The sequence below is a fragment of the Rhodnius prolixus genome, unplaced genomic scaffold (genome assembly GCF_049639745.1).
Source record: "Rhodnius prolixus isolate KJV_2025 unplaced genomic scaffold, Rpr scaffold_2, whole genome shotgun sequence".
NCBI lineage: Eukaryota > Metazoa > Arthropoda > Insecta > Hemiptera > Reduviidae > Rhodnius > Rhodnius prolixus.
Window position 1 is genome coordinate 16416614 of NW_027411592.1, and position 26063 is coordinate 16442676.

At 30.6% G+C, this 26063-nt stretch overlaps 1 protein-coding gene across 6 annotated transcripts in view; it reads left to right on the top strand.

The window, feature by feature from the left end:
* Positions 1–26063, top strand: part of LOC141449126 (dynein beta chain, ciliary-like) — a 71011-nt gene that overhangs the window by 43877 nt on the left and 1071 nt on the right. For 2 of the 6 annotated variants that reach the window (XM_074118220.1, XM_074118223.1), the window contains 41 exons: positions 63–264; positions 2676–2900; positions 3237–3447; positions 4396–4523; positions 4879–5027; positions 5245–5527; positions 5650–5835; positions 6468–6660; positions 6995–7107; positions 7240–7433; positions 8233–8452; positions 8782–8943; positions 9780–9794; positions 10198–10397; positions 11192–11348; positions 12711–12899; positions 12990–13229; positions 13682–13915; positions 14334–14460; positions 15177–15310; positions 15512–15640; positions 16307–16460; positions 17463–17605; positions 18116–18285; positions 18548–18686; positions 18767–18931; positions 19028–19221; positions 19555–19759; positions 19879–20184; positions 20250–20420; positions 20497–20645; positions 20906–21073; positions 21375–21507; positions 21981–22124; positions 23154–23291; positions 23410–23635; positions 23817–23992; positions 24197–24267; positions 24417–24588; positions 25093–25275; positions 25757–25930. In XM_074118220.1, the coding sequence (XP_073974321.1) occupies positions 63–264; positions 2676–2900; positions 3237–3447; positions 4396–4523; positions 4879–5027; positions 5245–5527; positions 5650–5835; positions 6468–6660; positions 6995–7107; positions 7240–7433; positions 8233–8452; positions 8782–8943; positions 9780–9794; positions 10198–10397; positions 11192–11348; positions 12711–12899; positions 12990–13229; positions 13682–13915; positions 14334–14460; positions 15177–15310; positions 15512–15640; positions 16307–16460; positions 17463–17605; positions 18116–18285; positions 18548–18686; positions 18767–18931; positions 19028–19221; positions 19555–19759; positions 19879–20184; positions 20250–20420; positions 20497–20645; positions 20906–21073; positions 21375–21507; positions 21981–22124; positions 23154–23291; positions 23410–23635; positions 23817–23992; positions 24197–24267; positions 24417–24588; positions 25093–25275; positions 25757–25930 (7072 nt within the window). Of the gene's footprint in view, positions 1–62; positions 265–2675; positions 2901–3236; positions 3448–4395; positions 4524–4878; positions 5028–5244; positions 5528–5649; positions 5836–6467; positions 6661–6994; positions 7108–7239; positions 7434–8232; positions 8453–8781; positions 8944–9779; positions 9795–10197; positions 10398–11191; positions 11349–12710; positions 12900–12989; positions 13230–13681; positions 13916–14333; positions 14461–15176; positions 15311–15511; positions 15641–16306; positions 16461–17462; positions 17606–18115; positions 18286–18547; positions 18687–18766; positions 18932–19027; positions 19222–19554; positions 19760–19878; positions 20185–20249; positions 20421–20496; positions 20646–20905; positions 21074–21374; positions 21508–21980; positions 22125–23033; positions 23292–23409; positions 23636–23816; positions 23993–24092; positions 24268–24416; positions 24589–25092; positions 25276–25756; positions 25931–26063 lie in introns of those variants that run through there. The other 4 variants (XM_074118221.1, XR_012455344.1, XM_074118222.1 and 1 more) reach the window with 4 other exon arrangements.

A 26063-nucleotide genomic window follows, 5' to 3' on the forward strand; every position in this document is an offset into this window, starting at 1 on the left:
TTTCGCCATTGAAATTGTCATTTTGCTAATAAATAAATTGTCCTCTTGCAAACGACTTGCAGGCCCTGTGCCATGGTCGTACCTGATTACGAATTGATCTGTGAGATAATGTTAATTGGTGAAGGTTTTCAAGAAGCACGTCTTCTTGGAAAAAAATTTCTGACACTTTATTCATTATGTAAAGAATTGCTATCAAAACAGGATCACTACGATTGGGGTCTAAGGGCAATTAAATCTGTGTTGGTAGTTGCTGGCAAGTTGAAGGTAATTTATTGTACATTTATAAGCTAAATTTTTATAAATTTAATTATTCTCTGGCAGTTCACAAAATTTCTTTCAGTAGTTAAAACGAAATTAAAAGTAACGAAGTTGTTTAGGTTACTCGTCAAGCATACCTTTACAGTACACTTCATTTGTGGTTTCGGACCTCATAAGAATTATTGAAAAGACAAAAAAATAAATACTTTTCCTCTACAACAAAGATTAATTTCCGCTGTATCTGATTTAAAGCAAAAATCCAACAGAGGTGTTTGTACAGAAAAAACGTTTAACAACAGACTATCAAGTATTGAGGGAGCAATATTTTATTGGATAAAATTATTATTTGTTTCGAATTTTTATAATATTCTATTTTTGAATGTTCTGCCATAAAAATACTTTGTATTTTAACTTACTTTTACTGTACTGATACTTCTACTGTATCAAAAATTAATAGTTTATGTAAACTATGTTTATGTAATGCATAAAATTCAGGATAAAAACTACATTACTAAATATTTTTGCTAAAAGAAATTAAGGAAATACAATCAAAACAAACATTAAGTTTCAAAATCTTTTAAATAGTTATGATTCACATAAAATAATAATTGTTTTATTAAATTTCATATAAATTTATTGCTAATTTTTGGATCAGGCTGACGACAAGCGTGTAAGTATTGAGTAAAATATAATTTAAATAAAAGATTTGGCTAAATAAAATTTTTGTAAAACAAAATTGTAACTTGTATTTCTGTCAGAGTAATGAAAACAGGACATGGAAAAAAACCTTTCGGGACTGGTTTGAGGCAGTAGCAAAATTAGATTTCTTATAAAATATTGAAAAGGGAAGACATTGAATGCATGTGGATAGAATGCCTGTTTGCTGAATTTAGCACTTGTTTTCTGGTGGAGTAGGCCTAATCTGCTCATAAAGTGAAATTTATTAATATGGAAAATATTTCTTTGTGGCATATATAAAACTGCACTTCCTTAGAGATAGTAATAATTTTGGAATGTAATATTTGTGTATTGCATATTAAATTGTTTTGAAGTTTTAATTTGCCAAAAAATTTATCTTTTAAAAAGTAGTGTCTTAAAATTTGTAACTGAGATCTGCAGTTTTCTGAGTCATTTTCACTTTTAAATTAGTTTTAATTTTTTAATTAAGTTCTGAAAAGATGTTATTACTTAAAAAGGCTGCTCTAAATTTAATAATATTTAATTATTTCATGATTTAATCTATAATTTCCTGAAATAATCTTATCCTCGAATATAGTATGATTTATGTTTGAATACTTCCTACACTGATATTATGTATTAAATTAGGTTCAGAGATTTCTAAAACATAATTTAACTATTAATTAGCTATTGCTTGTTCACCTTGTTATCAGGATAACGCTTACAATAGGCAAATTATTTAAAGGGGTTTCTAATGAGAGATGGTAGGTCAAGGACTTTTGTCATTTTCATTACATGTCGGTTCCCCCCGTAAGCAACAAAATCATGGAGTTTTTAGGAAACATCAAGTTCTAACAGAAAGTGAGTGAGAACATATTTGTCAGGATAAAAAAGGCCAAATGCTGGTTGCGCTTTAGGGTGGTTTATCTTTAACTTGCTAGTGCAGAATTTGAAAAAGGTCGCTGACGAACGTCGCAATTTGGTATCACCTTAAGATGTAATGTCTGAAAAGATGGCTACTATTCAAATCAGATGTGCAGTGATCACAGTAATTAAGCTTTGGACCCGTTCAATCGATACCATTCTCTTCTACATTCTTAAAGTGAAGAAGATTGTTAGGGCTAGAACCTCCATTAAGTACCTAGTCTGAATGATTTCGACTGAACCTCTGAAATTGTGAATTTTGATCTGTCAATTATGTCTAAAGTTGCACCTTTAGTGGCTGAGCAGCATTAGTTAGCCATCAAAGAATTTTGCGGATTTACTAAAATGACGTGTATAATATTATTCTCTCCTAAACAAGTGAAAATTGTAGAGTTCAGTGAAAGCTTTATAAAACTTCATTTTCTTCAGAAATCAAGTTAAAATCAATAAATTCTGCTTATAACAAAACCAAACGAAAAAAAAGTTATATAAAGTTACGTTTCCAAGTTACATTAAGCTGTTTAATAAATTCTTAACATTTATTCTTAAAGGGGTCAAACAACAGAGATCACAAGTTGATTTTAAATTAGATTAAATAAAAAATTGTTTGAAAATATAAAGGAGCCCATTACATATTCGTCTTATAGCAATGACATAAAACAGATTAAATCCTTGTTCTTTAGCAGTTAATTTAGCCTTTCAGAAATTCAATCGATTGAGAGTTTCCAGATTATTAATTTATACATTTTTTATTCTCGTTTTGTTCAAATTTAGAACATGAAATTAATGATCTGTTTTGTACTTTACACAAACAGCGCGGTGACAGAATGAGACCAGAGGATCAAGTATTAATGAGAGCACTCCGCGATTTCAATATGCCTAAAATAGTAACGGATGATCTACCGATTTTCTTGGGTCTCATAGGTGATCTATTCCCAGCATTGGATGTTCCTAGAAAAAGAGATCTTGATTTTGAGAAACATGTCCGTCAAGGAGCTGTTGACCTGAAATTGCAACCTGAAGAAGGCTTTGTTTTAAAGGTATTTTGAGAAAGCATTTTTTAATAAATTTTATGAAATAATAAAGAACTAGTTCATAATGTAGATTATTGAGTGAGTATAGTGAAAATACTCAGCAAATTTTACAAAACCTGCAGAAAAATAAGTTGATTAATTTGGGTAAACACAATCAATTTTTGCAGTTATTTTAAGTTAAATATTACAAAATTTGACATGTATCGTAGATCTAAAATTGATTTTTCAAAAGTTATGTTTTTATACTCAGCACATTAAAATAAAAAAGGAGATTCCTGTCTCTGCAAAGAATCAGATCCTAATACGTAAAATTTCTTTAAAAATAAAAGTTCAATATTTTAGGTAGTACAACTGCAAGAATTATTTGCTGTGAGACATTCTGTATTTATTATTGGGAGTGCTGGCACTGGTAAATCGATGGTTTGGAAAACTTTGCATAAAACTTATATTAACATGAAGAAAAAACCCTACTACAACGATATTGAACCAAAAGCTGTAACCAATAATGAACTTTTTGGAATCATTAATCCTCAAACTAGAGAATGGAAGGATGGTGAGTTAATTACTTTTGTTTACTTTCATTGGGGAATAGCACATTTAAAAAAAAATTGTGTTCTCAACCACTGAAAAATACAACAAGCAAGGATTTAATTAAAAAAGTAAATTGATCACTAATTTTTTTTGGGGGGCCTAAAGTCTAACTACCGATTATGATTTAATTATTTTCTTTCTTAGAATTTCTATATTCTCTCTGATAGAAATTACTGTCACTAAACTTTACTAACTAGTAAAGATAGCCTTTATTGGAAGAATACAACAAGCTATATATTTTTGTCAAATTATTCACAAAGTTTAATTTAGTTTTGAGGAAATCGAAAAAATTCTGTTCTTTAATGAGGTATTTATGGCTGACGGATACTGATTGCTAAATTACAACAGTTTCCCGTAGCGTAGCTAAACGAATTACAAAGATTGAGCTTCTTTTGATTTTACGTTTTCTAGTTGCAGTTTCACATATACGAACTAATGTTCAAAAAATGCTTTAAAACATTCTTTTTCGTTTTTTGGGGAATTCAAAAAATGCCCTTTAGTGAAATATCAAATTTCTAAAATTTCACTTGATCACAACACTTCTTTCTTAGTAGAAGTAAGGGAAAGTAGCAGTGGATATTAATAAAGTTCAATAGGATGAATTAGTTATGAAGATGGCAAAATCAGCACAACTAAAATGAAGAGAGAATTAAAGGAGCGTTGCCAAATAATGACATTATTACCTCAGCCGAATGTTTCCCCAATTAATATTTCATTTAATTTTTAATTTTCCATCAGATTAGATTTCAAAAATTGTTTATATCTAAATCTCCAGGAGTAAAAAGTGAAATTTTTATAAGATAAATAAAAGTTACATTACTAATAGTAAAATTTTTACAGTGGCTTATTCCACTTGACTGTAGGGGCTAAGTATTTATTTATCTTTTTATTTGTATGTATTTGTTTACAGGTTTATTTTCTGTGTTAATAAGAGAGCAAGCGAATATGGTGGGTGACGGACCTAAATGGATGGTGATGGACGGTGATATAGATCCAATGTGGATAGAATCTCTCAATACTGTTATGGATGATAACAAGGTTTGAGTTAATGTTTTCTGAACAGAAGTTAAACTAAAGCTTAGAAACTAAATTGCTAAACAGGGAATGTGTTCGACTGCTCTTATTTACCTTTACCATTTCTAAGAGATTCCTATAATTATTAAAATTTCAGTGTTCAGTGCTTCTTTTGGGATTGCTGTTCCAATCTTTCAAATCACATTACATCTTTCAAAATTGTTCTTTTAAGTGATAATGTTCCTATTAATTTTTTTAAGGAATTGGAGTTAATGCCATTTAATCTAAACATATAAAATCTGTATTATTTCTTTCCTTTGAATTTATATAAAGTCAGTAAATTGTAAAGCACATCATAAGTATTTATTTGAATCATTAGGTGCTAACACTAGCAAGTAATGAACGGATTGCTCTAACACCATCAATGAGACTGCTCTTCGAAATATCAAATCTCAGAACAGCCACGCCAGCTACTGTATCACGGGCAGGCATTCTTTATATAAATCCTTCTGATTTAGGCTGGAATCCGTAAGTTAATTTTAAAATATTTTCAAATTATTCAGTTTTCGCTATTGGAAACCTCATTTGCTGTTATGCTGTTCGATACTTGTTGCTATCACATTTTTAATTGTAATTTTAAAACGTTGGAATGGCATAATGGCCTAGATTAAGCGACTGTATCTTACCAGCAAGAAGATATTACTTTATGGCAGTGCTATATGTCAATTTTGTTGCTGTTTTATAGGTATGTTGCTAGTTGGCTTGATACGCGTAAGAATGAAAGCGAAAAAACAATCGTGACTGCTCTATTCGATAAATATGTACCGGCTACTTTGGAAGCTTCTAGGACAAAATTCAAAAAAATTACTCCAATTGCTGAAATAGCGCATGTACAAATGTTATGTACACTTCTGGAAGCCTTACTTATTCCTGCAAATATTCCCGCAGAATCTCCAAAAGATTGGTATGAAGTTTACTTTGTGTTTGCCTGTATCTGGGCATTTGGTTCTGCAAGCTTTCAAGACCAGGTAGGGAGAATTGGTCACATTTTATAATATTCTAAAAAATTGTTTTCTGAGATAAAATAGGTATTTATTGTTTATTATATTCAATATATACGAGTATGTATATATAATTTTTTTTTTTCAAGTTAATAGATTGGCGTTCTGAATTTACGAAATGGTGGGTTAATGAATTTAAAACAGTAAGAATCCCTGTAGCGGTTAGTTCGGGTGATCATGTTTTTAATTATTTCATTGATCAAGAAACTAAGAAATTTAGACCTTGGACCGACAAATTGTCTAAATTTGAACTGGATTATGAACTTCCTTTACAGGTAATGGGTTAAATTACTTTTAATCAAATTAATACTTTTATTGAATCAATTCAGTTATTCATAACTACTCTAAATCAATTTAAAGATGCAGCTAAATATCAACTACAGCAACCTCCATAATATAGAGATATTTGATCTGCGTACATGCATGGATCTGTGTACATGTACGTAGTTGATACTGTAGAACAAAGTAAAAATGGTAGCTTTTCTTACCGAGTTGTTGATGATTTTATTTTTGAAAAATTTAGAGTTTTTATTAGTTTAGACAGTATACATATATGCAAACGTATTGAATTGCATTTAGTTCATCAAAACAATGAAACAAAAAGAGGGAGATCTGGGTGTTTCCAAAATCATTGTGACAACTAAAACATTATTCTTTTCAGCTTTTTATTTACAAGTATTTTTTCTATTTTGTTTTGTTTTAACTAAAGGCGTTTCGAAGTCCTTTTGAAAGCGAGACCCGTCTGTGTGTTTGAATGTACTATTTAGAATTTTTAGCCTATGGTTTATCTATCATTTTTAATGCATTAGCAAGTAAATCTAACAGCACAAATATTTATTAACATATTTTAAAAAAGAAACAATTAACAATATTTAAAAAAATAATGTTTTAACTTTTGTACATACAGTCGACATTAGTAAACACTGCTGAGACGACTCGAGTCCGTTATTTTCTGGACCTTCTTATAGACAAACAGAAACCATTAATGTTAGTGGGACCAGCAGGATCTGGAAAATCTGTGCTTATTGGTGATAAATTATTTTCATTATCTGCCAACTACACTGTCACAAATATATCTTTCAACTTCTATACAACTTCAGGTAAGTTCACTACGCGAGATGAATCACCAGATTTTGTTAATTTTTGGAAGATATTGCAATTGTAAACTGGCTTATTTGGCTTTGTAGAATTAAACTCAACAAATAAAAAACGCAACAGGACTATAAAATATTAACTCGATAAATATATGTTTTTTTTTATGAATTCAACTTCCAAACTAATTACATTATTGAAAATAATTGTTTGGTTTGACTTGGCAAATATTTTGTATTTCATCGCTTAATTTTTTATTCAAAAAAAAAAGAAAGAAAAAAGAGAGTTGCGCTCCCTTAAACTCCAATTAATTTTGTTTTTTTTCTCTTTTTCTTTTGCCAGAAATGCTCCAAAAAGTAATAGAAAAACCATTGGAAAAGAAAGCTGGACGTAATTATGGTCCGCCAGGAAACAAGACAATGATCTATTTTATAGATGACATGAACATGCCAGAGGTAATATTAAACATTTTAAAGCAGGTTTTAATACTAGTAACATTCTTTATAGATAATGGACTTTTACTTATTGTTTGTCAAATATATGTTAGTTATAGGTCAAACCTCTTTGACAATATATAAAAATTGCAGGTTGACCGTTATGGAACAGTACAACCTCACACCTTGATTAGGCAGTTCATGGATTATCAACATTGGTATGATAGACAAAAATTGACGTTAAAGGATATTCATAATATAATGTTTCTGAGCACCATGAATCCAACTGCTGGTAGTTTTACAATTGACCCAAGACTACAAAGGCACTTCTTTGTATTTGCTCTAAGGTAACCCCAACAAACGTTTTGCAATTGATTATGTTTTTTCATATTATTTTAATTAAATTATATTTAGTTTTTTATATTAATAAATTCTGCAGTAAGATGTTTATAAATAAGATCTAATGTGAAACACTCGTACATTGCAATAAGACATTACAAAAGGAAGTATGACAGTTTTTCAGCTTATGTTTTAAACACGGTTTGATTATTCACCCATTGAGCCTACTCCAAGAAATAAGACTCCAATAAAAAAAACGAACCCATTAATGAGAGAGCAATTGATGCCCTTCCGATGGTAAAAGCTGTCTTTGAAAATAAAAACTCCAAATATCCTTTTTTTTACAATATATTATTTTTAATACATTCACTTCCTGCTATTATTAATGGTACGCAAATCTCTCCACATTTTGTCTGGTATAACATTATACAGTAGATGTGCGGTTTGCTGGTATCATGATTGTAACTTGTTTACTAACTTTTCCCGGAGTTAATGTAAATGATTTTAGCAGTTTCTGGGTGCCATGCTCACTGTTTACAGTCATATTATGTTGAAGAATGTCTAATCACTGTAAAGTTTTCTGGTGCTGTGGTAAAAATCCACTTCTGCAACCCTAGTCCTTAATCTAAGTTACTTTTTAAGTTCAAATCACCCTTCATAAATTTTTTATTCTCAAGCGTGCGCAGCCCTATGGAAACCTATGGAAATAGCTTCAGAAAGATTATACTAATTAGTTTTTGCTGTTTTTACAGTAAAACTATCTTTATCTTTGCAAAAAAAATTGATTAATTTTTGTTTTTCATTTAGTTTTCCTGGACTAGAAGCGTTAACCCACATTTATTCATCAGTGTTGTTGCAACATATTGGAAACCCTCAAAATAAATTCTCTACCCCTGTACTCAAAACTGCAGATTTAATTATCCAGCTGGCTCAGCAAACACATCTACGCGTGCAGCAAACATTTTTGCCTACGGCCATTAAATTTCATTACATTTTTAATCTGCGAGATCTTAGCAACATATTTCAGGTAAGTAAAAATCTGTAATCGTTGACAGTCTAAAGTTCCATTTTTACTTTTAAATAGCTGTATTTTATATATTTAATAGCTTTTATGTAATATTGCAAGTGAATTTCGCAAAAATCTATTTTTTAATTTTTATAAAAAGCATTTGAACATGTAAGGTGAAGTAATTACCCTGAAAAGAGCTAATAACCAACTTATATAAAACTTACATCTTATAGCTTCTATAATTTAACTTTTATTAGCACCTGGAGTTTTTTTTTCAGCGCTGTCTTCAGGACAGTAACTTTTTAATTCTCTGTAAAAAATTATTATTATAAAATTTGTTTTAATAGGCAATTATTATGACTGCACCAGAATGTATTCCAAGTCCTGGAGCTTTTGTGCGAATATGGATGCATGAAGCAGCAAGAGTTTATGGAGATAAACTTGTAGACCTTAAAGATCAAGATGTTTTTAATAAAATGCTTACTGAGACTATTAAAAAAGTATTTACAGTAAGTGGAATGACGCTTTATTTAAATTATATCTTTCATAATCAATAATTAGTCTACTCTAAATAATTATAATAGTTGGCTGTACAAGTAACTGCATTTTAAAATGCACTTATATCAAAAAGGTATGCTACTACAACTCTTATTATTGACTTAAAAACTTCTTATTTTAAACAGCAAGTAAATCAATCGTAAAGGCCCTTCTTATGATTTTTAACGAAGTTGTAAATAAATATATGTTTCTCTTTCTTTGATATTTTTTTTATAATACTCATTGTTTAGGAAATTTTATTCACCAGATTTTCTTGTTAGCTATTTCTTGATCACATACAGCTTGTACTATGGTATGTTCAAGAGATATCTATTGTGTCAGTAAATGGGGTGAAAAGAGTGGTTATGTTTAAGTTATTTTCAGCTTATATATAAGAGTTAAAAGAAAGCAATTAATCTCTCCCTCCAGGTTGACAAGTTGGTTGTAATCTTCAATTATGAACAACCTTTAAGTAGTTAAGGAGAAAATCTGTTTATTTTATCCCAAGGACACAGAATTTCTGATGCTTCCTTAGAGAAAAGTATGCAGATAGAATATGAAAATAGTGGCTTGAATACTATTTGCCTTTCTAATATAACTTAAATACTATTCGTAAATAACTTGGATTACACAAACTATTTAACTAGTTTTCCAACAAGATCCTTCGAACTCTTTACTGTATAGCTATGTAGCTTGAAAGAAACGGTATTATATATGTTATACTTCAATATGTCACTTAAGAAATAATGCATTTTTTATTTGTATTTTCTCTACATAATAAACTACTAATATCCTTTTTGTTTTCCAGCTAAATTTAATCGAGGTAAGATTCACTTGTTTAAGCTTATAATAATTTTATTTGTAAATAGAAGAGCATGTTCTTTTAATTTATTTTGCTGTTTTTTTCTGAAAATAATCATTTCTTTCATATTTACTACGGTTACGATTCTTTTTTTGTTTGCCAAAACCAATAATAAAGCTTTTATCATTACATTTCAGCCTTTTCTCTGTAAAAATAGAATTGTTTAATCATAATCAAAGATACTAAAGACAAATTGTATCATCAATTTTTTTTAATGTGCTAAAAGTTAATTTTTTATTCTAAGAAAGTTCAAAATATCTTAATGCATAATACATTTGTTTTAAAATGTATTATTTAAAATGAGCAAATTTCTATTTAATTGACATATTTTTTATTTATTCATATTCATATTTTGTCATTGCAGGACATACATGAGTCTGACTACCAATGCAGTCCTCTCATATATTGCCATTTTGTTGAGGGTATCGGTGATCCCAAATATCTAAGAATGCCATCTTGGAAACAATTAAATAACTTATTGACTGATGCCATGACTCAATATAATGATCTTATCGGCACTATGAACTTAGTACTTTTTGAAGATGCTATGGCACATGTATGTAGGTAAGCATAGCTAGTCAATCTGTTTGTATTTCAGGTTATTTTAAATAATTTTTTTGAATCAAAAAATAGTTTTTTCTTTTTGCATTAATTTTAATCGATTAATAGAGAAGTTGAATAACTGCAATCAGAAAACCGTGTTAAAGGAATGAAAATGGGTTAAAGTATCTATTTTCTTTTCTTATGGTTGCGTTATCCCCAAAATCCAGAATTCTATGTGTTTAAGAAAAGGCACACATCTTAATGTGAAAAATTCCTTTTAATTTTACTTTTCGGCAATTTCAAAATGATCATACAACTATAATTTGAAGTTTAAGAAAGTATTTTTCGAACTTTCTATAATAATTTTTCTGGACATTTGCCTCAGGGATTCACTTGAAAGTGGATTAGTTGTAGATTAAAGTAATCTACTATTTCATTAGTACACTTTCTCACAGAATGTAGTGTGGTTCTGAGTTGCTGTGATTACTCTTTTCCTGAACAGAATATTTTATTGCAGTGAAATTCCAGTCTAGGGAATAGCAAATTAATTCTCTTTTCCAACTTAATGGAAAGAAAGAAAACAAAAAAGAAACAACTTTTGTATTAATAAGGAAATAATTAATAATTATTGAAAAAATAAAAATAATAATTCTTAGCTTCTTGGTAAATTTCCAAGAATGTTTGAATAAAGTAATCGCTTATCAAAAAAAACTTTTGTACATATCCACGTAAGCCAGTACTTCAGCCGGCTCTAATCAACAAAGATAAATGGAGTTTTAAGAATTACTTAAAATTAATAAAAATGTGATTTATAGAATTAACCGTGTCATGGAAATGCCAAGAGGAAATGCGTTACTCGTTGGAGTAGGAGGAAGTGGCAAGCAGTCACTTTCCAGATTGTCTGCTTTCATATCCGGATTAGAACCATTTCAGATACAGCTTAAAAAAGGATATTCTACTAATGATTTGAAGGTTACTATTTTTTGTTTTGCTGTTTTATAGATTTCATTAACTACATTATTGTTTCATTTTTTTTTTAATCTATTGAAAACTTAGTTTAGAGTTGTTAAAACAGGATAACTTTATCGCGAATGGATTAATTAGTGGTAGGGCACTGGATAGGATCTCAGAAGTATTGTGTTCGTGTATGGTCTCCTTAAATATTTTTTCCCAAGGGCTTCAATTTGCATAGTGCTCTCAGTAAAGAAAGAATAATGGCAGTAATTTAACAAGGCTTCGAGCGCTATAACTTCATGTTAGTCACAAGATATATTTCTTCATTTAAGAGAAAAAATTGCACAAGTAAAAAAATAGTCATTTTACAGTCTCTTTAAATACAACTATTCTGTAAGTAGAGTTGTATAGACTATAAATTGTATAGACTGCAATTCTAAAAATTAAACACATTTTTATCCCGCTTTAATTATTTGAAGTAATTAATTATCACAAATGATCTATTAACCCGTGGCCGCACACTTTTAATTTGATGATCGTGCTCAGAAACACACTTTTTTTTTCTCAATTGTTTATGACTGCCAGATGGAATCAAGTGTAAGTTGTATGTTTGGAAGTAAAAATTATCACATTTGGCCACGGTTTTTCCAAAAAAACTCTCGACGGCTATAACCGTCGTGACGACTATACAGCATTTGCTTTACTAATTCATTAATTAACAAGTGTATGCGTTAGTACACTTCGTACTAACGCTGTACTTTTTTTTTATTAATTAAAATGTGCACGACGGCTGTAGACGTCGTTTGCCTACATATCAACAAAGATCGGACTGCTATAGCCGTCATTTGCGGCAACGGGTTAATGGACTCTAAGCATGATATCACGATCAAAATATTAGATTTTATAATTTATCTTTGCCTAAAAACGTCCTAATTGCTCTACCTAGAAAACTAGGAAAGGTAAGCGCTTTAAATTCAGGGGTATTATGACATTTTTAGAAACGTATTAAATTTTTTAGACCTGTTTTATCAAACCATAGTCTGAATAAAAGAAACATCAGTGTAGTCTCTCTTTCAATAATCTCCAGTTGGCAAAAAAAAGGCATTTTAAAAAAATTACTTTTCTTTATCTTTGTGATAAGGGAGAAGGATGTTCTAAAAAAATTGTACTGCTCTCAGTGATCTCAGCATTTCTTCTCTAATAGCTGCAACAGCCCCTATTGTAAGCCTACTTAACTTCTATCCTAACGTGTTTATAATAGCACACTGTGTCATCTATTGTTTTGCATATTTGTTTGGAATTTACATAATGGATAAAGTAATCGTATCTAACACTGAGGATCCAATCATATACTAAATTAATATTGAAATAAAATTACAGGCTGACTTGACCGGCTTATACATGAAAGCAGGACTTAAAAACATTGGGATAATGTTTCTAATGACAGATTCTCAGGTATCAGATGAAAGGTTTTTGGTTCTGATAAATGACTTGTTATCATCTGGAGAGATACCAGATTTGTTTGCAGAAGATGAAGTGGACAGCATTATTAGCTCTATTGGACCTGAGGTTTTGTCTTGTTTCTTTATTTAATTGCAATAATGCTTGAACAAAGAAGTATGAATTATTTTTTTAAATGTGTTTTTTCACATTTTTTAGGCCAAAGGATCTGGTTTAGCGGACACTCGTCAGAATTGCTGGAAATTTTTCATAGATAGAGTACGAAGAAATCTAAAGACAATTCTATGTTTTTCTCCCGTTGGTTCAACACTTCGTGTAAGGGCTAGAAAATTTCCCGCTCTAGTGAATTGTACTACAATAGATTGGTTCTTAGAATGGCCTCAAGAAGCTTTAGAGTCAGTTTCTCACAGATTTTTATGTGAAATGGATGTACTGCCGGTAAGTAAATAATATTAAAATTATTGATCATTATTACTTACCACAGTAAATTATTTGTCTTTTCCAAACAGTTGAAATTTTTAAATATATTAACTAAAATAAATTAATCGTTTATTTTTTCAAAAATAGGAAAAAACGGCATTTTCAGAAATTGTTCTTATCCTTCTTTTTGTTACCTATTTTTTTAAAAAACACGTAGATCTTTTTACTTAATTGAGGTGTTTCTCAATTAGGAATTTCATTTAATTATGCCTTTTGGGAGTCTCTAGGCATGCCACTCTATAGGAGAGGAGTTTGCCTCATAAGACCCTCTCTTGGAGTATTTTTGGCTTTTAATCAACTCTTATACTTAACTTTTTAAACTGTAAGTTTTTGTCAAGGAGATATTAACTATATTTTTATAAAGTTCATAAATTTTCTAATAATTAGGTAGAGTATAATTCTGTTTTCAGGAAAAGCTTACCAAGTCCATGTCATTAATAATGGCTTTCATACATATGTCTGTAAATAAAATGTCCTCTATATATTTACTCAATGAAAGAAGATATAATTATACTACTCCAAAATCTTTTCTTGAACTTATCAGTCTTTACTCAAAATTGCTTGGGAGCAAACATTCAGAAGTTATCACAAAAATTGATCGATTACAAAATGGTTTGCAAAAACTTGTCAGTTGTTCGCAGCAGGTAATATGCCTTAACTTAATTATTAATTTGTTAAAATGATATTTTTCAATTATTTTAGCTAAAGGAGGATTTAATCCCAAGTAATACGAGTGTTCTTAGTCTGCTTGGCTAAATGTATGTTGACACCATTTTAGATTTCAATAAAATAACCGTTTTAAAAATTTGATAAAATTTATGACACTTGGGAATCTTTTTTCTGAATAACTTGATTATTGTTGAGGAAATGAAATAAGTTGATCTGATTCAGGGATGGAAAACGAGAAAAAATGTCTAAACGAATTTAATCACTCACAACAGTAGAACTAATTAATAATTTTAATTATCATTGTATTAACATTGTTAAAAGTAATATTCTTCACTTAATGAAGAGAGAGAGAGAGAGAAAAATAGATGTATAAATTATATTTCACTTACAAAGGTGGGTGTTCTTAAAATTCAACTAGCTGAACAAGGACTAATCGTGGCACAAAAGAACACTGCTGCAAGTGAACTTATTCAAATAGTTAGCAAGGAAACGGATATTGTCAGCAAAGAAAAAGCAATAGGTTTGTCGCATTTATTTTTACAGGAAGACAATTCAAAATGCACTAGCGAACATTGTCTTGGCTTCTTGAAATTATATACGAAATATTACATACATATAACAAAAAATAGATCAAATACAAAAAGCATGATTAGATCTAGAAAATAGAACCTAAGTGTAATGATTGGTAATGACTAATATAATGGTTGGGGTTAATCAGTGATAACTCTTTATGTCACTGATTCGTGATTAGATCAATTCGTTTGCAGAAGTTCTATTTAAGTGGATAATGATGTGCAACTTTCTTCTAAACAAAAGAAGTTGGACTATTATTTTTTCTTCTTCTTCTTCTCTTCCTCTTATTTTTCATAATAGGTATAAAAATGGAAATAAATATCTGCACTTGCAAATCCTTTATTTATTCGTATTAGCAACGAATCATTTTCATTACATTCTTGTAAATATCCATTTCTTATTTGCAGCAATGCATGTAACAGTTAGTTATATAAAAGCTGCACTATTAATGCAATTAAATTATAATTGTTTCTAAGAATGTATAATTTAAACAAATATGTCTGTTCCAAAAAGTTAAATATAAACAATTCAGGAACTTAAAAATTTAAAGTGTTAAAAATTTGTACAAAGCGGACCCGCATACTTCTTTTTTATAGTGAAAATTTATTCTTCTATGTTAATTGGGTTAGTTCTTTTGTAAAATATTTTTCTCTTAATTTTTAGCGAAAGAGGAAGAAAGAAAATGCCAAATTATTGAAGAAGATGTAAAAATCAAACAAAAATTATGTGAAGAAGATTTGGCAATGGCACTCCCTGCTTTGGAAGCAGCCCAGAATGCTCTGAATACTTTAAATAAGGTTCATATTGTTTCAAAGAGTATTCGAGAATTAATTTTTGCACGATTTTTAATTGAAAATTATTTTTAAAAGGAGGGATTTAGTTAACTAAACCTGATTAATTTTAATATCGTGCCATCATTCATTTTATTAATCTTATTAAATTATAATAATCCATAACCTAATTAATTTTAGAGTAATGGTATTTATTTATTTTTGCAGACAAATCTTACAGAAATGAAATCTTTCGGCACACCTCCTGAAGCAGTTGCTAAGGTCGCTTCTGCTGTCATGGTTTTGTTATCAAAGAAAGGCAAAATCCCAAAAGATAGAAGCTGGAAAGCCGCTAAGGTATTGTTTTAAGTATTTTATGGTTTTATTCATAAAATGTTTCATTCTACAGGATTTTTCATAGAAACAGTGGATCTCCTGATACTTGAAAATACAATTGTAATAAATTCAAGAAGTCGTTTATGACCTGCAGGTCGCAATCCTTGTTCATCGTGTGCTCTGTAAAGCCATTATAAGTTGTAAGTCTTCAAGAATCTCAGACAATACTTTTAGGAATGCCCAAACTTCACTGATAATGTGAATGGATGACGAAGAGATTTCTCGAAATCTGTGAAATATATCCAGTTAAATATTAAGTGAATGAATGAATGAATTCCAGTGTCTAAAGTTTTGATACACCAATTCTTTATTGTTAAAAGTACGTGCTACTCGTAAAATCACAGTGCCCTTTGTGTTCTGGGAACCGAGTAGTTCTTACATCAACTTTTTTTTTACCTTGGTAATAAAAGTTTTTAGTTTTTAGAAAAACACTTTTTTAAAACTTATAGAGTTTCTATAAGAAATAAATCGATTTTTTCTAAGAGGTTTTGAAAATAATCAATTTTAATTAGCATCACATCATCTTTTATAACTCATCATCATATCTTTTATACGATTATATTTAATGTATGATAAAAGTAAAAATAACTTGAGAACAGTTGAAAATAAAAAATAAAAATGTCGCAGGCAATGATGGGTTCTGCTGACAGTTTTCTGAACGCTTTAGTAAATTATGATAAAGAGAACATCCTACCAGAAATAGTTAAAGCCGTACAACCTTACATAGAAGATCCACAATTCACACCAGAAACTGTTATAACGAAATCTAGCGCAGCAGCTGGTAAGATTAGAACGTTAATCTTACTTTATATAACGAGATTTAATTTTATATAAAGACCAAACTTTTCCTGGATAAAAAATTTAAATATGTGTGTAAATTATTATAATACAAAAAGCTCATGCTATCGAAAAAAAAAGATAATGAAACATGGAATACTCGAAAGTCTTAAGTGTATTGAATCAAAATACAAAAGCGAATAAACAATATTTGTTAGAAAACTAATAAATTTGTAAATTTATACTTTTATAATGGCATAAAAAAAAATTTTCTACAATTTTAAAAAATAAATCAAGGTCAGAAAGGCTTTGCCAACCAAGTCATTTCAACTCAGTTATTCTAAACTGAGACTGTCAAGTAGCGATGGTTTTTTTACCAATAATATCCTTATAAATTACAATATTTGGTACCTAATTTCTGCCAATGCAGATCTCTGTCCTAAATTAACAACCCTGCCCTCGCCTTCATTATCTCTACCTAAACAGTATTACCTAATATGTTACTCCACTGTTTGCTATAATTTAAATTTTTATAAATGAGACAGCTATTATATATCTATTTTCTAAATTCAGTTCGAATTTAATGATCCCCATTTATGAACACAATGCAAAATCTTTGACTTTGCCAAGCCTTAAATAATTAGGAGAACGTTCTTTTTCCAGTAAGGGCCCAAAAAATCTTTTTGATATTATTTACTCGTATGTTTCGGGTACTTACTTGTCTTTCGAAATTACCCAAAAATGCCTGATTGTTACAGAAAAACAGCATAGGTTTTTTCAAACATGCTTCTCGGGTCTTACCTGAAAAAGAACATTCCTCTCATGATTTAAGCTCCGACAAAGTCTCTGATTAGCCTAAGAAACTCTGATTACACCTGTTGTCATTTAAAAGTGAAACTAGTACCGAGAATCAGAGCGCATTTGTAGGATTGCTTGATTATTTTATTTTGTTTGTTAAAAACCTCAGTTTGAAAAAAAAACATCAATATAATTGACTTGATTTTAGGTCTTTGTGCTTGGGTAATAAACATTATGAAGTTTCATGAAGTATGGATGATTGTCCTTCCGAAAAAGAAAGCTGAGGCAGCAGCTCAAGCTGAACTTCTCCAGGCTCAAACTAGATTAGCAGAAATTGAAGAAAGAATTTCAGTATGACTTTTGACTTTTTTTTCTAATTTTTGCTAAACACAATTTTGGGCAACATGAATAATCTTAAAATCATTTAATAATTTATTGTTTATGTTGTTGTCTTCAAAGAGATTTTTATCGTCTTATCAAGACTTCTACAAAAAATATTTAGAAATTATTTTAAAAGTAAAAAGTTTCTTACAGCAATTAATTTCAAGCATTATTACTCATTAATAAAAACGAATCCAAGATATATGTTAATGACTAGCAATAAAAAGTAGGGTGTGTCCATAAATTTTACCCAATGTTCATTCTACTTATGCTGTTCCTGTGCACAATAAATATAATAAATACTAACTGTATTAAGTATATAATGCTTTCTTTACTTTAAAACTTATTGCAATGAGTTGAAATTTTCAATTTACAACTCACGTTAGGCAAAGAAAGTGCTGAATTATAGATTATTGGTAAGAAGATAATAGTTTATGTAAAATGTTTATGTAAACTAATCATTATGTCTATAATTCTCAGAAACTTGAAGAGCAATTAAGTGTGCTAACTTCTCAGTTTGAGGAAGCGTTAGCTGAAAAACAGGCATGCGAGGCTGAAGAAGAGAAGACATTGCAAGCAATTGATCTCGCTAACAGACTCGTTAATGGGCTTGCTTCAGAGAATTCCAGATGGAAATATACAGTGGCAAAGTACTATTATTTATATAATAATATTGCATTTATTGGCTATTTATTGATGGTTACATATTTGGAAAAAGCGATCTCAACATTTTTTATATGAAACATTTTGTAGATTATATTAAAGTGTTTGAAACGCTTTGTAATTAAAGCCAATTAAATGGATTTTCCTAGAATATAGCCAACAATATACATATATATATTCATTTTAATATTGCCAATACTAGATTTTTTTTCATTTTATATCATTTTAAGTTACGGAATTTGTGTGCAGTTTATCTGGACAAATTACAACTTTACCAGGGGATATTCTGTTAGTAACAGCATTCATTTCTTACGTTGGAAGTTTTACGCGGCATTATCGAGAAGAACTAATGAACAATCATTGGAAACCCCAGCTTACGAAATATAAGGTGCATACAAGCTCGTAAGAAACTGTTCACTTTTATCACATTACAGGTACTTAAAAATTTAAATATTTTATCTTTTTTAGCCGGAAATTCCTTGTACCCCTGATATAGAACCCATGTCAATGCTAACAGATGATGCACAAATAGCATCGTGGAATAATGAGGGCTTGCCAAATGATAGAATGTCAGCAGAGAATGCTACAGTCCTTACAAATTCTGAAAGGTGGCCGCTTATGATTGATCCTCAGGTAAGCATCAGCAGTTGATTTAAAATCATTAATCCTTATCATTTAATTAAAATTAGGTCTTAGAGATTTATAATATTTTATAATATTAACTTTTAGTTGCAAGGAGTTAAATGGATAAAATCCAAATACGGCAGTGAACTGAGAGTTATTCGTCTTGGCCATAAACATTATTTGGATAAAATTGAGAAAGCTGTTACTGATGGTGCCACATTGCTTATTGAAAATATTGGTGAAACCATTGATCCAGTATTAGACAACCTTCTTGGTCGGAATCTTATTAGGAAAGGGAAGTTAGTATTTGTTTTCTTTAATGTAGATCTTAGTTTTAACATATTTCCTCCGAGGAAATATCGACGAAAATAGGACTTTGCAAAGGCAACGACATGTTAAAATAAGACATTTTAATATTACAATATTTTTACTCATGCAAGATGTTAATTTTTTTGGTTGTTAACAATTTTGCAGACATGATTAGCTAAATAGAATATTAAATTCTCTTCAAAGATTATTTTCTTATCATTGTTCCTAATCAATTTAATAAGATGTATCTGATAATTTGCTATAATTATTGGTTCGTTATTAGCTTTCAGCTGGAAATTATTTTTTTGCTTTTAACTGTTTAGAGTATTAAAAATTGGAGACAGAGAAATCGACTACAGCAGTAAATTTCGACTTATACTTCAAACTAAACTTGCTAATCCCCATTACCAACCAGAGATTCAAGCTCAAACTACACTCATTAACTTTACGGTTACCAAGGATGGCCTTGAAGAACAATTACTTGCAGAAGTGGTGAAAGCGGAGAGACCAGATTTAGAAGCTCTAAAGGTTTGCTTTTTATGGTACCACAAATCGATGGAAAGATTTTAAATTATTGTAAAAAAAATTACAGTGCCTTATACGCAATTCTGTTTGAAATTTGTTGACGTTAAAAACTTTTTTTTCAGGCTAATCTTACCAAACAACAAAATAATTTTAAGATACAACTCAAAGAATTAGAAGACGAACTACTTGCTCGACTGTCAGCTGCTGGTCCTGACATTTTATCCGATAAGCAATTAGTTGAGAAATTAGAATCTACCAAGAAAACAGCAGAAACTATAGAAGTGAAAGTAGCTGAGGCTAAAGTTACTTCTAGTAAAATTGATGCTGCTAGGGAGATGTACAGGGCTGTGGCAATTAGAGCATCAATATTGTACTTCATTGTTAATGATCTAAACAAGATAAATCCTTTATATCAATTTTCTCTCAAGGTTAGTGAAAGTGAAATAAGGATATTTGAATGCAATAGTAATCACAAATATGCCATCATTTTCAGGCATTCAGTATAGTCTTTCAAAACGCAATTGAAATAGCAGAACCGTCTGAAGAGGTTGCTGTTAGAGTTACGAATCTAGTTGAAAACATCAGTTACTGCACATTTAGATATACATCTAGAGGGTTGTTTGAATGTGATAAACTTATTTTTACTGCTCAAATGACTATACAGGTACGAAGAATATGGTAAGATTGTATATTTTTGCGAATATAATTAAGCGAACAAATGTTATGAATCCCTACAACAGATTCTGCTTAGAGACCGTCAAATATCAGAAACTGAATTGGATTATTTGTTGAGGTTTCCGTACCTACCCAGTTTGGTAAGTCCCGTTGATTTCCTTACCAATACTCTGTGGGGAGGAGTGAAGGCTTTGTCTATGATTGATGAGTTCAGGTCAGTTGATATGTTCGAATCGTTCGTATTATTTCTTTTTAATTTATTATTAAAATAAGTACCTTACTCATCACTATTCACATACTATCTTAAATTTAGATTAGCTAATGAAATCATAGGAAAAACAATATTTTCATGAGCTCAAATGCCTGAAATAGCATTATCAGTTAAAGCTGTCATAGATAGCATTTACTTCATAACGTAAAATATATTTTATGATTTAATAGTTACTTGAATACTGAATAAATACTACATTTTAGGAATTTAGATAAAGATATTGAAGGATCAGCCAAAAGATGGAAAAAATTCGTAGACGGAGAGTGCCCCGAAAAAGATAAATTTCCTCAAGACTGGAAAAACAAAACTCCATTTCAACGTTTGTGCATGATGCGCACACTGCGCCCAGATCGCATGACATATGCAATCAAGTAAACTTTTCATACTTTACAGTATTTTGTAATTAATATTTTAGTGAAACTTAATGAAAAAAAAATGATCTAAGACGGCAATTATTGTTAAAGTCCCCCTGGATCTTACAAGGTTTGCAACCAGTAAAATGTTTTGAACACTAAAGCAGATTCCTTTAAACTTAGCGCAATATTAAAATTACCTTTTTTCTAAATTATCGGAATTTTCGTGTAGTAATAACTATGATTTTATGATCATTTGCCGCGGTAGCTTAAGCTTGATTTCTTTAAAATTAAATGACTTCACTTTCAATTTTGATAGATTTTTCATAGAAGAAAAACTGGGATCGAAATTCATAGATGCGAGATCGATTGAATTCGAAAAATCATTCAAGGAAACAAGTTCTACTGTGCCGGTATTCTTTATTCTTTCTCCAGGAGTTGATCCTACAAGGGTGAGACATTCTTAAAATCAGTTTTAATAAGTAGCACGTTATCGAGATTCCTTATTTTTGCTAATTTCTTAAATAATGTACACGGTAAGAAATTCAAGATTCGATAGAAATTACAGCACTTTTAATCAGTCATTGCGTTTCAATTTGTTCATTTACTAATGTATTTTTAAAAACCGCTTCACCCTAAAGTCATTAGCGCCTGGAGCTTTTTTTCAGTGCACTGCCTGCCTCCGGACAGTGTTCACTCAAACAGACAGCACTGTCCATCACAGGACAGTGAGCTGTGCGAAGCTCCTAGGAAGAGAAAATCTAAGGGGCTAGCAGTTGGATTTGAACTCGTTATTTCCTCCTTAGAATCTAGTTTGCTAATTTCTTATCTGATAATTTTTTCTTCTACTTTTGTTCTTCCTACATGTTAAAGAAGTTAGATTTGAAGTATTTCTTACTTTTAAGATGCCTTTTTTTTTTGTTAGGATGTCGAAAGAGTTGGAAAGAAATTGGGTTTCACTGCTGAGCGAAAAAATTTGCATAATGTTTCGTTAGGTCAAGGACAAGAAGGTGTGGCGGAAGCTGCTATTGAGAAAGGTGCCAGATACGGTCATTGGGTTATCTTACAAGTAAATTAAAATATTCATTATTCTAGTTATTAACTTAATTAATTTGGTTATTTGTGAATTTGGTTATCCTACTAAGGACTGTTTGATGCAGACGTCTCTTTCATCTTCCCCAAACCTGCAAATCTCCATTTCTCTTCATTGTTCCGCCATCCTCTTCTCCTTTGCCCATCGGATATCCAATCCAAACTGCGAATTTGGATACTTCGGTATGCTCATATAAAAATAACATGGTTGAACCAGACCAATACTTTCCAAGAGCCACTCTCCGATATAACGAACGCTCGAATCGACTCTTTCCTCAAATCCTCTCGCATAGCATTTTAATTTGTTTAAATGTACTTTTTTTTTCTATGCCACCCTTCTCTACTTATATAAATAAGTTATAAAGTAAATTAAAGTAATCGCCTATTTTTTCAGGCGGGGTTTAACGTCCAACTACCAATTAGGTGTCGTGAGTTGTTTGAAAGAACAAAGAGCTTTTTAAAAAAATTGTATTTAGCAGAAAAACTAGATTATAACAGCTCGGAGTGTAAAACATGAAGAGAGAGTGAATGGGAAAAATAAGAGGTATTTGTTGTAATGTTTTGCGGTGTCAGGCTCGTGAGAACAATGCTGTAACTGTGGACGGAGGCGGAAGCTCATACTTGACTATAAACATACAAATAAAAAGAAGTCATACGCGGGATTCGAACTGGGGAACCCACTTACAAAGCCACGCTCTTGACCTCTAGACCAACATCCGTCCCAAATAAGTTTAACTTTTTCGGCTCACTGTCCAGAGATGGTAAATGTTTCTTAAACGCAAGAACAATACCTAGAGGCCAGCACTAATTAGGCTTTAAATTTCACATTGTTATTCAAAATTAAGGAAGTATCAGATTTTAACTGTAATGAATGTGTTGCTTTTAGACAGATAGATTTGGTTGTTATTACTGTAAATAGTAAAAACTCGAATTCATGTCTTGAACATCAAATTCTTAAATGCTATTTTAAATGATATAAACAAATCATATTTGTTGTTTTCTGGAGAATATTCATCTAGTTGAAAACTGGTTGTCAACACTGGATAAAAAAATGGAATCAGCACATGAAAATCCTCATAAAAATTTTAGATTGTTCTTAAGTAGTGAACCCGCTCCTGATCCCGCAGCGCATGTCATACCACAGGTAAAATAGTACGATTCTTCATTTATTCTTTTAAAAGGAAAAAATTACATTAATATAGTAACCAAGCAATTTTTTAATCATTATATTTAATTAAACGACTAATATTTTTCCCTTCTAGGGAGTGCTTGAATCTTCTATAAAAATAACTAACGAACCCCCAACTGGGATGCTTGCTAATTTACATAAAGCGCTAGATAATTTTACTCAGGACACATTAGAAATGTGCTCCAAAGAGGCAGAATTTAAGGCGATACTTTTCTCCCTTTGTTATTTCCATGCAGTTGTTGCTGAAAGAAGGAAGTTTGGAGCACAAGGATGGAACCGTAGCTATCCGTTTAATATAGGTAAGATGGCTCTCTGTTCGATCAAAATGGTATTACCTCTATTTTTTTGCAATTTTTTTTTTTACCAATAAAATACGATTATTGCATCTTTATTTCTATACTACTAAAACCTCAAGTTTTATTGATAAATATTTGGGTAAGTGTTTTGAAAATGATTAATTATTATATAATGGTGTTGTAGGAGATTTAACCATTAGTGCTCATGTTTTATATAACTATCTTGAGAACAACAACAGAGTTCCTTGGGAAGATCTGAGATATTTGTTTGGAGAAATCATGTATGGCGGACACATAACTGATGATTGGGATCGTCGACTTTGTAGGACATACTTAGAAGAATATATGTGCCCTCAGTTGGTTAGTCATTTTTGTACTAATACATTTTTTTTTCAACATATAGTTTTTGAACAAAAAGGATAAGCTATTAGAGCTAATTGAAATTTGTACGCATAAACAGAGATTGCAATTGACAAAGAATATAACACAGGAATGTTCGTTTTTTATATTAGTGTTATAAAGCCTGAAGGGAGTGTCCTGTAAATTTACATTTTACATTTCTAGCTAGAAGGAGAACTTTTTTACGCCCCAGGATTTCAAGCTCCACCAAACTCGGACTTAAATGGATACCATAGGTAAAAAAATTAAATAATTTTTAAACTTCACCAGATACTTCTAGCGTAAGAGGATTAAAGTGCTTTGATAATTTAATGCAATGAATTGTATGAATTAATAACCTACTAATAAATTTTTAGTTCACTTATCTTACAATTGATTTTTATAGTTATATTGATGCGATGTTGCCTTCTGAAAGTCCAGTTCTTTATGGTTTACATCCAAATGCAGAAATAGGATTTCTCACCTCATTGGCCGAAAATCTTTTTAAAACTGTCTTTGAATTACAACCAAGAGAATCAGGATCGTCTTCGGGCTGTGGTGTTACTAGAGAAGAAAAGGTTAACAGAATTCACATTCGTAATTTTTCTGAATGATCGTTTAGATTTGTATGGTCGACCTAAAAGTTCTATTGACCATGATTTTTTAAGTGACAGTGTTTACTAATAAACTAGCTGATTGTGAAGTGGAGGTATTTAATTTGATTAAGCGTAGTTAAGCTCTGTGACTGGGAGTCTCAAATAGCCAATTTGTTATAGGGATGACGCAATTATTTTAAGCTAGGATTTCTTCAGGAATACTAATATCGCTGAAGAACTGGCTAATCCACCTTCTCCTTTCGGGTTTGATCTGTAATTACTAACTTATTTCTTTTAAATTTGGGCGTCTTGGACGGAGGCGATTAGCATACATACTTTACTATACATTATTTTTTCTTCACCATTAATTAAATGCAAGGTGCACACAATACAGCTTAGCTATATAAACTCTACTGCGTATTTACTCAAATTAAAAGCTAAAGTGTATTTTACTTGTTTTTATATATTTAAAAATTTTATGAAAAGGTGAGGGCATTGGTTGATGAGATATTAGATAAAGTACCAGATGAATTTAATTTGTGTGAGTTGATGTCAAGAACAGAAGACAGAAGTCCCTATACAATCGTTGCTTTTCAAGAATGCGAAAGGATGAATATTTTAATGAGGGAACTGAGAAGATCATTGGTAGAGCTGAGTTTGACACTTAAGGTAGGTGTACAAAATAATTTAAAAGAAATTAAATGAGAAGTAAATTTGTATTTATTTTAAAATTTTTGCTAAACTGCACTGAAAATTCAGCGAATTAGAAGAAAAAACTTTCTAATTTTTTATTAAACATTGTAGCCCGCAGACATTTAAGAAGTACTAAGGGAAAGAGGAACCAATGGTCGGTAACACTTTCTCGTCATAAGTGAAAGAGGATTCTTCGACAATACAGTATTACATAGTTTTTTAAGAAATTTTTCAATCATTTCAATCCACATGTACTTGCTTATAGACTACTATAAAATGACAGTGACAGTTTAAATTTTAAGCAGAATTTGTTACTGTATGAATTGAATTATTTCATCAGAATCTATCCGCAGAAGTTAACTATGTAATACGAAGGATAAATAGACTTTAAACTTTTCAAAGAACTACTATGCTAAAATACCTTATGTTATAAAACTACTTTTTTTTTTATTTCTAGGGAGAACTGACTATGACTAGTGAAACAGAAGTTTTAGAGTCATGCCTGTTTATGGATATAGTTCCAGAGAGTTGGACTAAAAAAGCCTATCCATCACTTCTTGGACTAAGCGCATGGTTTTCTGATTTACAATTAAGGCTTAAAGAATTGGAAGCTTGGGTTAGCGATTTCCTGGTGAGATTGTGTTTTATAGTCGCTTTTAATGTATTTGAGTAAACCGAAGCCTGTTTTAAAAATATACTTAGCACCTAATAATAGAATCTTGATATATGTAAAGAAGAAGGCACTTCAAAGCCAAATCCGATGG